The following is an 11,958-nucleotide window of genomic DNA, read 5'->3' as shown; positions in this document are numbered from 1 at the left end:
ATGCCCTTTCAATGTTTAACTTTATTATTTTTTACTTATTCTTTGTATGATCGAGTCATGTTATTGCTATGTCTTACAATATTTTACTATCCTGTCTGTTTTGTCTCTTTTATTTGTGTGAAGGACCAGATGTATTAATGAACATCTGTATTCATCCTCACAGCATGTGTATGGAGACAGGTAGAATAGAATAGAAAGCAACTGTCATCGTAGACTGACACAACAGAATTTAAGCTATAACACATTTCATACACATTGCCCGCCATACACGCAGACATCAAAAAGTAGTAGTATATGTATGAATATATGATTATTGCACAGTACACAGAAGTTATTGCAGAGTTCAACATAGTTAGATGAGGGTGATAGGGCAGTTTTAATTTATTTTGTGTGTTGATTTAGACTTTGAATGGCCCTAGGAGAGAAACTTTTCTTGAGTCTGGAGGCTCAAGCTCTCGTCTGTAAGTGACCTGTAGAACCTTCCTGAGGGCAGCACTATCAAAATATTTTCAACCACTCCCTTAAATAAACTTGTGTTTAAAGGAGCTTTTCAATGCCTTAGAGATTCCCAGATAATAAGACTGCAACATGTTTATTAGGAGTGAGGTCTAATTCATTCATTTTATTTTGCTATACCAGGGCCCTTATTCCTATATATTCTACACCCAAAAGTGACAGGTGACTTCACCAGCTTTTAATGAGATTGTGGTCCTACAAGATAAGTAGACATATGTTATAGGTTTATTAAAGTGGCCTGATTTCATTCAGAGGGGAGATTGTGGACTGAGGTTTACTGTTAAAATAAGCAATAATCAGATAGAGGTAAATCCTCACAATATGTTTGTTAGAACATGGTGAGAGTTTCAGAATATTTTGAGTTTTTTCAGTTAAGACTGATTAGTTGTGAAATACCCTGTGAATGTTGGCCGTGGGGTGGCGCTGTTATAAGGAAAGAAGACCTTTTTTGCTTTGGTGTAGTGCAGATTCACACCACATGGTGGCGTTCAACCACCTCCACAAGTATTAGAGGGGGATTAGAAAAATACAATATTGTTGTGCAGGACTAAGAGTGAGCAGCATGATGAGTAAACTTGGGATCCCAAGTGAAAAAATGTGCCTTTATTTTATAAGACTGAGAATGAAATGCATTTATTAAACATCTATTTGCTGGATTTGATTTTAACCTTATTACAAATCGAAATGGTGTATAGCAGCTCTTGCAGCACCCACTTATGTAACTTTGAACACAACTGCAAATGAAGAGAAACAGGGTAAACCTGAAGTAATAATGTTTAAGTGCTTTTAATCTAAACACAGTGAGGAGAGGAGGGAGCAGGGCAGGATGAAGTGGATGATGTAAAACAGCTGCTTCCTTTAGACTGTCAGACAGAACAAGGTATTTATGATAGTTCAAGTCATCTGGGTAATAACATTGGTTGATCATCCTCCTGGCTGGAGGATATTGGAGTAATAAATGTGTTTGTCCTGCATCACTGACAGCTGTGAAGGATAGCAATCATACATATTTACCCATAATTGTCCTGCGGTTACATAAGTGATCCCTCTCTGTGATGCATACAACCCAGTCTGATATACAGACTCCATGTAGAGCTACTACAATTCACGATCAAACCTTTTGGGTCACATCCTTTGCAATAAATCGATTCAATAAGTCAGGATGCACAAAATAAAACATTTATTTAAAAACATGGCACAATGACATCAAGACGATATCCCTTCCGAGCCATCTACCTCTAACAAGACTTTCCAATAAATAAGTCATAGTAAGAAGAATAAGGCTTTGATTCAGAGCAGGCTTGCTCGAGTTATATGCACAGGCTCTTTATATAAGACATAGTACATGCACGGCAACTTATCCAGACTTAAGTAGATATGTATTTTAGTGTGGTACATGGTTGAAGCCCATGAAAGACGAGCAGTAAAACTTTGTGATTGCTATTTTTGAATATAGCTCTTTATAGTCCATGTGGCTGCATTAAATACACAATATCGCAACGCTGCAGTAATTTGATTTGGGAAGCTTCAATAGAAAGCACTCCCAGAATGGTGGTAAATGGGCTTAAGCACTTTCAACCATGACCCCTAAGAACTATAGTCTTTTCTATCACAGAACAGATAAATGATATTCTATTCTATGATGATGATGAAGCTCGACCTCATCCAACGATACAGTACATCCAAATGATTAGACACCAAAATGAAGACCTAAAAAAAAGCTGCGTATTTGTATAAAAAATCCTTAGCAGCATTAACAGTGTTCACAAATACAGGTCTGAGCTGTAAGCATGACTTAACTCAACTCTGAATCTGAACCCGACGAGTCATGGAAGCAAGACAGCTCTGAATGAAAATGTTTTTTTTTTTTTTTTTTTTTAACTCTCTTATTTCGGGGTGTATTTCTTGCTCTGGCCAGCAAATGGAAATTCTGGCACCTGGTTGAAGTGTCCTGTCAGGAAGATCGCCACCGTGCCGATCATGAAGAGGAGAACGGCAACCCAGAAACAAACTTTGTCAATCATCTTCCCGATCAGTACCCAACTTTCAATTTCCTGCAGTTGGAAAAAGAGTAGATAGAGATTAAAGAATGAAGACTTACCTAAAAGAATGGTGAAATGGAAGATTGAGCATCCTTAGCCAAAATCTGATCGATGGGCACTTGAAGTCTAAAGTCACACTCACAGATCCGATGTCGTTCTGTTGTCTGGTACTCTCAGCGATGAAGTTGCAGGCATCCACACACTGCTTGATCTCAGGTGCAGCTTGGGCCAAACTCTTGTACAGGTTGGCTGTGCTGCTGACGTCCATATTATCCACTGAAGGGGGGAAGGAGATGCTGACAATTAGAGATCAGTATTCTACAGCTTCTCCTGAGGTAGACTCTGGTATCTTCCAAATGAGGCAGCTTAAGGTGTTGAAAAACACAGGTTATGCCTGTAATACCAAAATGAGTCAGGGAAACAAGTATAAATCCGCAGCCGTATCATGATGATGATATTGCTCTAATAGATACTCATGTTTACCTTAGCCAAGGAGACTATATTTTCACCCATGCATATTATGCAAAATTATGCAAAAATACAGAGTGTATTGCCACAAAACTTGGAGGATGAATTTGTTGTGGCTCAAGCAAGAACTCATTACATTTTGGTGCGGATCTGGATCAGGGGTGGAGCCAGGATTTTTTCTAAATCAGGTGTAAACAGTGGGGCCAGTAATATGTCCACAATCCATACACCATTCTGTTTTCCACAAGGTGCACATTTAAGTGATCCTGATTTATTGTCAGCTCTAAAGCTTTGAGCAAAGCCACACATCAATCAATACATTTTGAAATGTGTTGCTTGTCCGAGCACATTGTGTAAATACAAATTTGTAACAAATTCTCCTATGTTAAGTAAGTCGTAACCACTTTATTTTTTAAGATGACTGACACTGGCAGTATAGAGGCCAATCAGATTTCAGCTGGGGTCAGTGCTCCAAGGCTACGCCCCTAGATCCGCCCCTGATTGTGAGAGGAGGTGTTTTATTTCCCCAGAAATAATTCAAGGATCTTAAGGAAAAAAGGGTAGGCACATTTAGAGAAATTATATTTATAAGTTAGAATAATATCCAGCAAAGCACAAACACATTCTGTTGGGGTAGGGAAACCACTTAGTCTCTCTCTGGAACATTCAGGCAAGTATTTGAGCCGAAATACGTAACAAAAAGTCGTACCGACAGACCGGGTTAGGCCGTGCCTCGCTCTCTGTTTGTCAAACATCATTTCACTGCGAGGTTGTTTCATCACATATTCCTCTGCTCTCTGCATGAGGCCGAAGGAGCTGCGCCGTCGCTCCCTCACTCCGTTGACCTCCGTCGTCACCTCGCTGTCGTCCACCAGTGGGGACATGCCCAGGAAACGAGGCACCATCTCCAAGAACACCTGAGGAAGACCGAAAAAGGGATAGGCAGTTGTCAGGACACATGATCACATAGAGTTAAAAAAAAATAAAAAAATAAATAGGAACTCACATGTTTGATGCTGGGGGACATGGTGTGAGTGCTGGGGCTGCGCAGGGAGATGTTCAGCACCACGATTTGATTGGTAGCAATGAGAGTAGTTACACACATGACAAAGATCAGGTACCTGAAGCGGGGAGGAAATCAGACAAGATCTGGGTTGGACAAGACACTCAAACTGTATGGGTTCAAAAGAAAGAAAGAAGACCAGCAGTGATCGGCAGAGGTCAGCAGAGAGCACACGCTGACTCACTTGCCAATTAGAGGGACGGAGAGAGACGTCTCAGGGACTTTCTGAGCAATAAGGAAGAGGAAGACAGTTTGAGCCAGCAAGACGGAGATGGCCACAGTCAACTTCTGTCCTCCAGCTGTGGAAGGGGACAACAGAGACTTAGGAGACCAAATAGAAAGATTATACCTGCAGAACTATGAAGAATATTGTGTGTCATATTCAGACAGTAATTATATAACATCATATGGCGTCAGTTAGGAATCTTACCAAGACTGACTGAACAAGCTTAATTTTTGTTTGGTTGCATGGTTGGTTGTATTATTATTTAAATAAATCAAAATAAGTCAATTGACTGCTTCCAAATTCTGGTATTTTTATATCATCATTCTGTTCTGTGTCCAGGTGCAAAACATTACGAGACTTAACATTTTTTAGCATTGAATATTTTTGTGCTACTGCCCCATACTATGTCATTGATAGCCATAATGACATGTAATTACCTACCCTGTGCAGGGAGGAAGTAGGCCAGTACAACCAATGAGGAGATGAGGGAGCAGGGCAGGATGATGTTGATGATGTAGAACAGCGGCTTCCTTTGGATGATCAGGTTGTACAGGATCTCCTGATACTCCAGGTCGTCCGGGGTGTACCGCTTGTTGATCATCTTCCTGCCCGGACGATGGACAATGGCCCACTCGCCATTCTCTGTACAGTGAAAGCGCATTAAGCCACAGAGGAACTAGATGTTTTGAATGTTGGAGTATTGAATGCGGATGCGCTGTACCTGTGAAAGCCTCTGGGTCAATGTCCACCCACTCAATAGTCTGTCCCTTTTCATCTACAGCCAAAATCAGTTCCACTTCTTTGGCACTGTAAGTCTGGGATCTGGGGATGTGGCAGTGAGGGAGGAGAGGATTGAATAGAGGGAAACTCATACATCCTTACACATATCATATATGTACTGTATTTACTTATGATATAATTGTACTTCACCGGAATGCTAGCGTGCAGTTTTGATAGTCAAACGGGAAGTAGGTGATCTCGATGGCACAAGTGCTCCGATAGATAGCAGGAGGTAGCCAGTACATCGACCCAGTGCTGCTGATCAACACATTGGCATAGTAAGCCACGTCGAACTTGCCATCAATGCTGCAGAGAAGGATGCACAGAAAGAGTTGACGCCATATTTAGCTCTAAACGACAAACAAATTGTATAATGGCGCCGTGTTTGCGTCTTACTTGTTCTCAAGGACAATGTCAGGAAGCCACACTGTGTTGCACGGGACACGAATAGTATGAATGCCATAATAGTCAGAGGTGTTCCACATAAAGCGATAATCCACCCATTGCTGTAGGTGACATTAAAGAGAAAGGTCACTAGAAACAACAGAGGACCGAACGAGTTAGTAATGTAGACAGTTTGAAAAGTTGTTCCATGATTTCTGCAACCAAAACAAAATTATGAGTATGAAGAAAGAGAAAACTCACAATCTCAATCCACACGTTGGTCGTAAGAGTCTCTTCCTTTTCATTCTGTGGTGCAAATGAATGTGAGAATTTGAGTTTTCCGGACTTTCTGCCGAGGTTGCGTTTCACACATGAAGAACGCAGCAGGAGATTCTCTGCTAAGATGCATTCACAACATCACAGGAATTATTCAGGTGAGGAGATCCCATGTTTTAGTTTCGACCCTTGCATCTGTTCGAATTACAAAAAATCTCTTTTGACATGTACGTCAGTGTCATTTTTTGAATTTTTGGGACTGTCACATTCTTGTGTCTGTCTGCATGGGGTCACCTGCTGTGGTCTCCCCTCGGACATTCTGTGGACTTTATTCTAGGGGGCTGGCCTGGAAAAAGTCAGCAGAAGGTCCAGAGGCTCTCCACAGACATTTACGTTCACACAGAAAGCCCCTCCAGAGAATGTCCGGAGGACCTCTACGTCCGGTTCATGTCTGAAAGCAGCTTCAATGTGTGCGATTGGCAGAGTGCCTAACTGGGTTCATGTCCATGTCACAGAAATATATCTTTAATATACAGCCAGGCTTTGTGAGAACAAGTAGGGAGGGGGAGCTCTCACCAGTGAGATAAGGTTAGTGAGGGTCATCTTAATCTGAATCGTCAGCTTGTCCTCAGGATGAACCACAGGTCGTATGTTTTTCTTGTAGTCTTTGAACAAGTGGGCGATCAGCTCTGACTCCTCATTACACTGCACTGCACGGAGAAACAGATGAGAAATTGGGTCAGTTTATGATCTGCATGAGGGGATCATCACGGCCAAGACACACATGTCTTCAAAATGTAAAAAATTTAAAAAAAAACGTTGGTACCGTTAAAAGTGAGACTATGTAAATGTGAAGGAATTTGGTATCTTCCTCACACTTTACATCAGTACAGCACCAGTCGGAGAATAGAGCCCATCTCATTCCACACACTCTCCCTTCTCTCTCAGAGCAATACCCAAGGTCAAGGTATAGATAAAGGGCCAACTAGCAGGACAGCGTAGTGTCTACGCTCATGGACTTTCACATCTAATTCAGATGCCCCAGACAGAGTTGCACCAACTGTTTTGTCAGTAGAAAGACATAAGGACACAACATGATTTATGTATGCATGCTTTAGGCTTAACTATCAAATAGGATGCGAACACCTGCATGTAACATTGAGGTGACAGTAATTCTAGCCTCACATGGATGTGCTGTTGGAATGAATGAGGCAAGGTAAGGGAAATAAAATATACACAGAACATATTTTTTCTCAAATATGTGTTTTTCGGTCATTTTACATTGATGCATCCAAATGTGCAAGATGGCGGCGTTACCATCTGGGGTATTTCAACTTTGTTTCTGGATAATGGGAGGATCTTTAGGTTTTTATCTATGGTGTGACCATTAGCATGTGGTGGCTAATGTTAACGAATATTAGCAAACTTCAGCTGGATATTGCTGCATTGCTAACATGTGGCCGGTTTGACGACTCTATGTACCTGTTTATCCTATTATGGTGTGGCCATGCTCAAAACTGCACTTCATGGCAGTAGTAGCATTTTATTACTCTCCTCGGCTCCAGTGTATTTCAGAATAACATTCAAGAGACACTCAGAGTAAGAAAAGGCCGAGTTTATTTCCGACCACTTGCCTCTTTCCTCCCAGCTGTCACTACCCATAGCTCAGATTACACAGCAGCTGGGAAACTCTAAACCACTTCAAGTCACACTCGGGGCATCAACAATAATCATCAATATCATTAATAGGCAGAAATGGTATCAATAACACATACTAGAAAGCCACAAAGATCAGGTTCCCCGCCATGATCGATCCATGCCCTGGTAGAGTCAGACACAAATGTATCACTTGAATTCGAGCTATAGTCACGATTGTCCCAGGGGACAGTTTATGAGGTGGGCAGTGTAATGACAGTGGTCAGATGTCTCACCTCCCAAGGCATTTGTCAATGATTGAATATTGTTGAATATTACACTTGACACATGGATGAGTGAAGATCACTCAGTAAAAATGTGAGAATGTAGAGTAAGACGTGTAATGCATCTGCGTTATGCCTCTGAGTTTTTCATAGCTCAATAGCAATTTCTCAAAATGTATCACTGAGGAAAGCAAAAACAGTTCTCCCTGATAGGAAGCTTTCATGAAATCATAATTTTTTAAATGGCTTTATTTTCCCAGTTGTTCTGTCATTGGTAATGGAGGAAATTTACGGTTTCTTTTGTTTATGTTTCTATTCCCATTAACTCCGCCAAGGAGGTTTGTTTGTGTTTATTTGGTTAATGGTTTGTGTTAATTTATTAGTTTGTTACCAGCATTATGCACAAACGGGTCACACTTTTTCTGCAAACCAATTTTCAAGACATTTGGCAGAGTGGGGGGGAATGACCCAATAAAGAACATTATATTTTTGTTGCAGCTCCTGATCAGGGGGCAGATGCACACACACTCCCTGTGCACCCCCTGACCTAACCCTAACCCTAACCCTGTTTTTCATAATTCTTCTTGATTTCTCTTTATCTTTCGTTGAAAAAATACATGTTTAAGGAACTGATTTCATTGAGTGTGTGCAATCAGGTGCAGACCTGAACAAAATGTTTGATCTAGTGAATTGAAACGTGGTTTCACAACAGGACTGTTGGACCTTGGCAGAGGTATTTGCTCTATTGAGTACCATTCTAGTGTAGTTAATCTTTTTCTGTGTTGTTTTAATCCTATGTATAAAGCCCTTTGTAACCTCGTTTAGATAAGTGCTATCAAATTAAAGGATATTTTTACAGCCTACTTTTACTGTTTTTGTTCATCCACCCAAAAAGTGTTTCGTGATCGATGGCTAAAAAAGCAATGCTGATATTCAAACAAACTAATTACTGTAAGTATGGTAAACAGTAGGCACTGATTTTTCAGTGTGCCATGGGAGTCACACAGTAACTGATGTGCTTCTAAATGCAGTAGTCAGCTAATTCCCTAAGAGCAGTTATATTAATATGTGGCAACAGTTGTTTGATTTGTGTCTCAGCTTCGACCCGGTCAGTTCCTGCAGCTGACCTGTAAACCAGCATGATAGTATATCAAGGCAGCTCAAAGGTGATCAATGAAGACCGCATAACGTTGGCTGATAAAATCTTTGTCCCCAGATAAAACCAGCTCTAAATGGTGTTTTTTGTGATTTGGCTCAAGGGACCCTTGACCGAAGAGAGCAGGCAGTGTAATATGTCAGATTAAAACGGACAAACAGGTAAACATTGCAACATCTCAGTTTAACTGGGGTAAACGCGAAAATCAACTCACCCCAGATGACTGTGACCTACTACCCAGTGCACACTTCTACTGCTGGGAGCGTTTTAAAAATGAAGGGATTGTTATGTGACCCAGCAAGAGGAAGAAAGGGTCTGGTGCTGTCTAGAGGGAATGAATCACTGAACCTCAGCATCTTGTTGTCTGCATTCCTGATTCTGACCATAACAACTTGATGAAGACTGAGGGAGGAGGAGAGTTAATTCCAAATATCACACCTCCACTTAGTTTGAGTTCACACGTGCAGCTACTGCTACATGCAACGTGTGTAGAGATCAAATGACCGACAACAGCCTCAACTTCATGTCACGTTTGTGTCTGACACAAAAATTCATATGACACTATGGTTTGACGTAAGAATGTCAAGAGCTTCTCTCAGCCTAAATGAGCTGTGCTTCTCTCAGTGAAGATGAGTGGTGTTTTGAAATGGACACTAATCACAACAGCACTGTTCCCAAACTCCAAGTGATATTTGAGTGACCTGGCATTTTAAGCATGTCAGAGAAATGATAGCAGGAGTCTACATTCCAGGAGGACTCTTATCCCTGGTTGTACCTTACTCCACTGACCTCTACCAACAAGATGGACTCAGGGAGCATTTGTCCACAACAAGTTTCCTTTCCCTCCCAAGTGGCAAAATGCATTGGCAGAATCACTTAAGCTCCACTAAACCATATAAATATTATTTATATAAAACTTCTATCATAGTTAAAGTTTCACCGCCTTTCAGTTTTGTTGTTCCCACATCCGCGCCAACAATGTTCCCAAAAAAATCCACTCTTTTTTGGGCTTTTTGGGCACAGCTGTGCACTGGGCTGTGCACTTTATTTATAGACTTAGTATTAGTTTGGGGGATTTAGTGTTACGCACTGCAGTAATGCTGCTTGCATGACAAAGCACAGATGATCTTTCCCATTATTTGAGGCTAACCGACTTATTTGATCCCGCCTGAAAAATTGCACTGACTGCATCATATAATCGAGCGACTGGTTATGTGACAGATGATCCATGTCAACATCAAAATATTCGGTTAGGCATAGTAGTGGATGGACAAAAAGCATGACGAGCTCTGTGTACAGTTTGTTTTGTATGCCATGTGTTTAAATGTAATGTCAGTATATAAATAATGTTCATGGACCATCTCAGACAATGATTATGTTTATATACACTTAACGGCATCATGTACATATACTATATAATGCTATAATCTGTATGTTAGCTTGCAGATATGCATCAAATGAAGGAAATAATTTGTTCTGCCTCCAAACTTTATTAAAATACACAAGTTTCAAGATGTTGTTAATACAGCAGCACGTGTGTACAGGTGTGAGCACATTTTAGTGCGAAGAGAAGAGTTAGGAAAATCCGCTCCAACGTGTCAGCATTAGTTTCAAAGCTGCACACTGATCTTCAGCCGGCACATGACAGACAGAAAATTATTTTGATAGAGACGACGGCAGCCGGCCAGTCGATGAGGACGTGCCAAAGGCTTGCAACTGTGCCACTTACCCTCAACCATTAATTGCCCAAGAATAGTTACTACTCCAAAAAATATCCCAAAACTGCGCTGTGCCATCATATTCCAAGAACGCTTCGCTGCCCAGCACGGCACTATTTATAAATATAAAGTTTGAGAGGCAGGAAAGAGGGAGACAGTGAGAGCAGAGACAGAGAGGTAGGGCCCAAACCCCCCCACCACCCAAATGCTCCCCGACTGTCCCCCACCCGGCTGTCGCTCTCATGGGCTCAGATTACGCAGCAGCTGAGAAGCCGTAACCAGGACTTCAAGTCACACTCTGGTCACCAACAATAATCATCATCATGATCATTAGACACCAGCAATCTGTGGTGATGGCAGTTATGTTTCATTAAGATGTTTTTGTGATAAAATTAAAGACAACAGTGAAACCTTGCGCTGTTCATCTCCCATATGGAATACATCTCCGATATCACTGTAATATTTCTGTGAGTCTTATTTATCTATAGAGACTATATAGTGTGTTTATTCTATATTAGATTATAAGGGCAATCTCCAGCAGCATCTCCAACTAATTTATTAGAGATTAGAATTGATATGTTCTGTGTGTGTGCTAGTGTGTGTGTGTGTGTGTGTCTGACTTATACATTACATTACATGTCATTCAGCTGACGCTTTTGTCCAAAGCGACTTACATTTTGAGTACAAGCTACATTTATGAGGGGCTATTTAGGGGTTCAGTATCTTGCCAAGGACACTTTGGCATGCAGATGGGGAAGAGTGGGGTTTGAACCGGCAACCTTCATGTTGGAGAACGCCCACCTTACCCACTAGGACACACTGCCCCCACTATACCTTATTTTGTGGTTACCTTAACCTAATTAAAATGTCAAGGAGAAGACATTTTACAAGGTTAGAGTGTAGGTCACTGAAAATCAATGTCCTCTGAAGTCATGGAGACCCGACAGCAAGAAAACAGAGCTACACGCACCTATGGGTGTAGCAAGGTGAACAGCTGTGCAGACTCCTGCTGCTATGTGTCCAGGGTAATAATACACCCTGCAGAGCTTTAGCACCTCACCATCAGGACTCCAGTAGTGTGACTGTTTGCAAACTACAGTGTGAACAACCCCAAGGAGGCCCACACTGAGATCTGCATCCCGCTAAGTCACCAACCTGTTTCGTTTTTTGAAACTCCAATAACAGACCATAACGCAAACCTACAAATTGCTATTTATCCAATCCAGAGTGCTACTTTACTATTATAATTTCTGCTGTGGGTAACATAAGTGGAGTAGCTCATCGGTGTCAAGGGCAACAGACTGATTTTTGGAATGTGCCGTGTGAGTTGCACAGTATGTGATGTACTTCTAAATATACAGTAAGGGAAGCAGAGGAGCTTCTTGAAGGTAATCAGAGCCTCCATAAGGC

General features: G+C 41.4%; 1 protein-coding gene across 1 annotated transcript; it reads right to left on the bottom strand.

The window, feature by feature from the left end:
* Positions 1-1,679: 1,679 nt before the first annotated feature.
* Positions 1,680-10,677, bottom strand: chrne (cholinergic receptor, nicotinic, epsilon). The gene is made up of 12 exons (XM_062405530.1): positions 10,560-10,677; positions 6,332-6,465; positions 5,741-5,785; positions 5,492-5,601; positions 5,246-5,401; positions 5,037-5,137; positions 4,757-4,957; positions 4,274-4,388; positions 4,033-4,147; positions 3,736-3,943; positions 2,701-2,834; positions 1,680-2,570 (listed from the first exon to the last, which is right to left on the bottom strand). Exons 1-12 carry the CDS (start codon positions 10,627-10,629, stop codon positions 2,403-2,405), a joined length of 1,557 nt encoding a protein of 518 aa, XP_062261514.1. The 5' UTR covers positions 10,630-10,677; the 3' UTR covers positions 1,680-2,402.
* Between the last annotated feature and the right edge of the window lie 1,281 nt (positions 10,678-11,958).

This window comes from Platichthys flesus, chromosome 15, assembly GCF_949316205.1.
Source record: "Platichthys flesus chromosome 15, fPlaFle2.1, whole genome shotgun sequence".
Taxonomy (NCBI): domain Eukaryota; kingdom Metazoa; phylum Chordata; class Actinopteri; order Pleuronectiformes; family Pleuronectidae; genus Platichthys; species Platichthys flesus.
The sequence above is the reverse complement of the archived record's forward strand: the minus strand, read 5'-3'. Positions and strand labels throughout refer to the sequence as shown.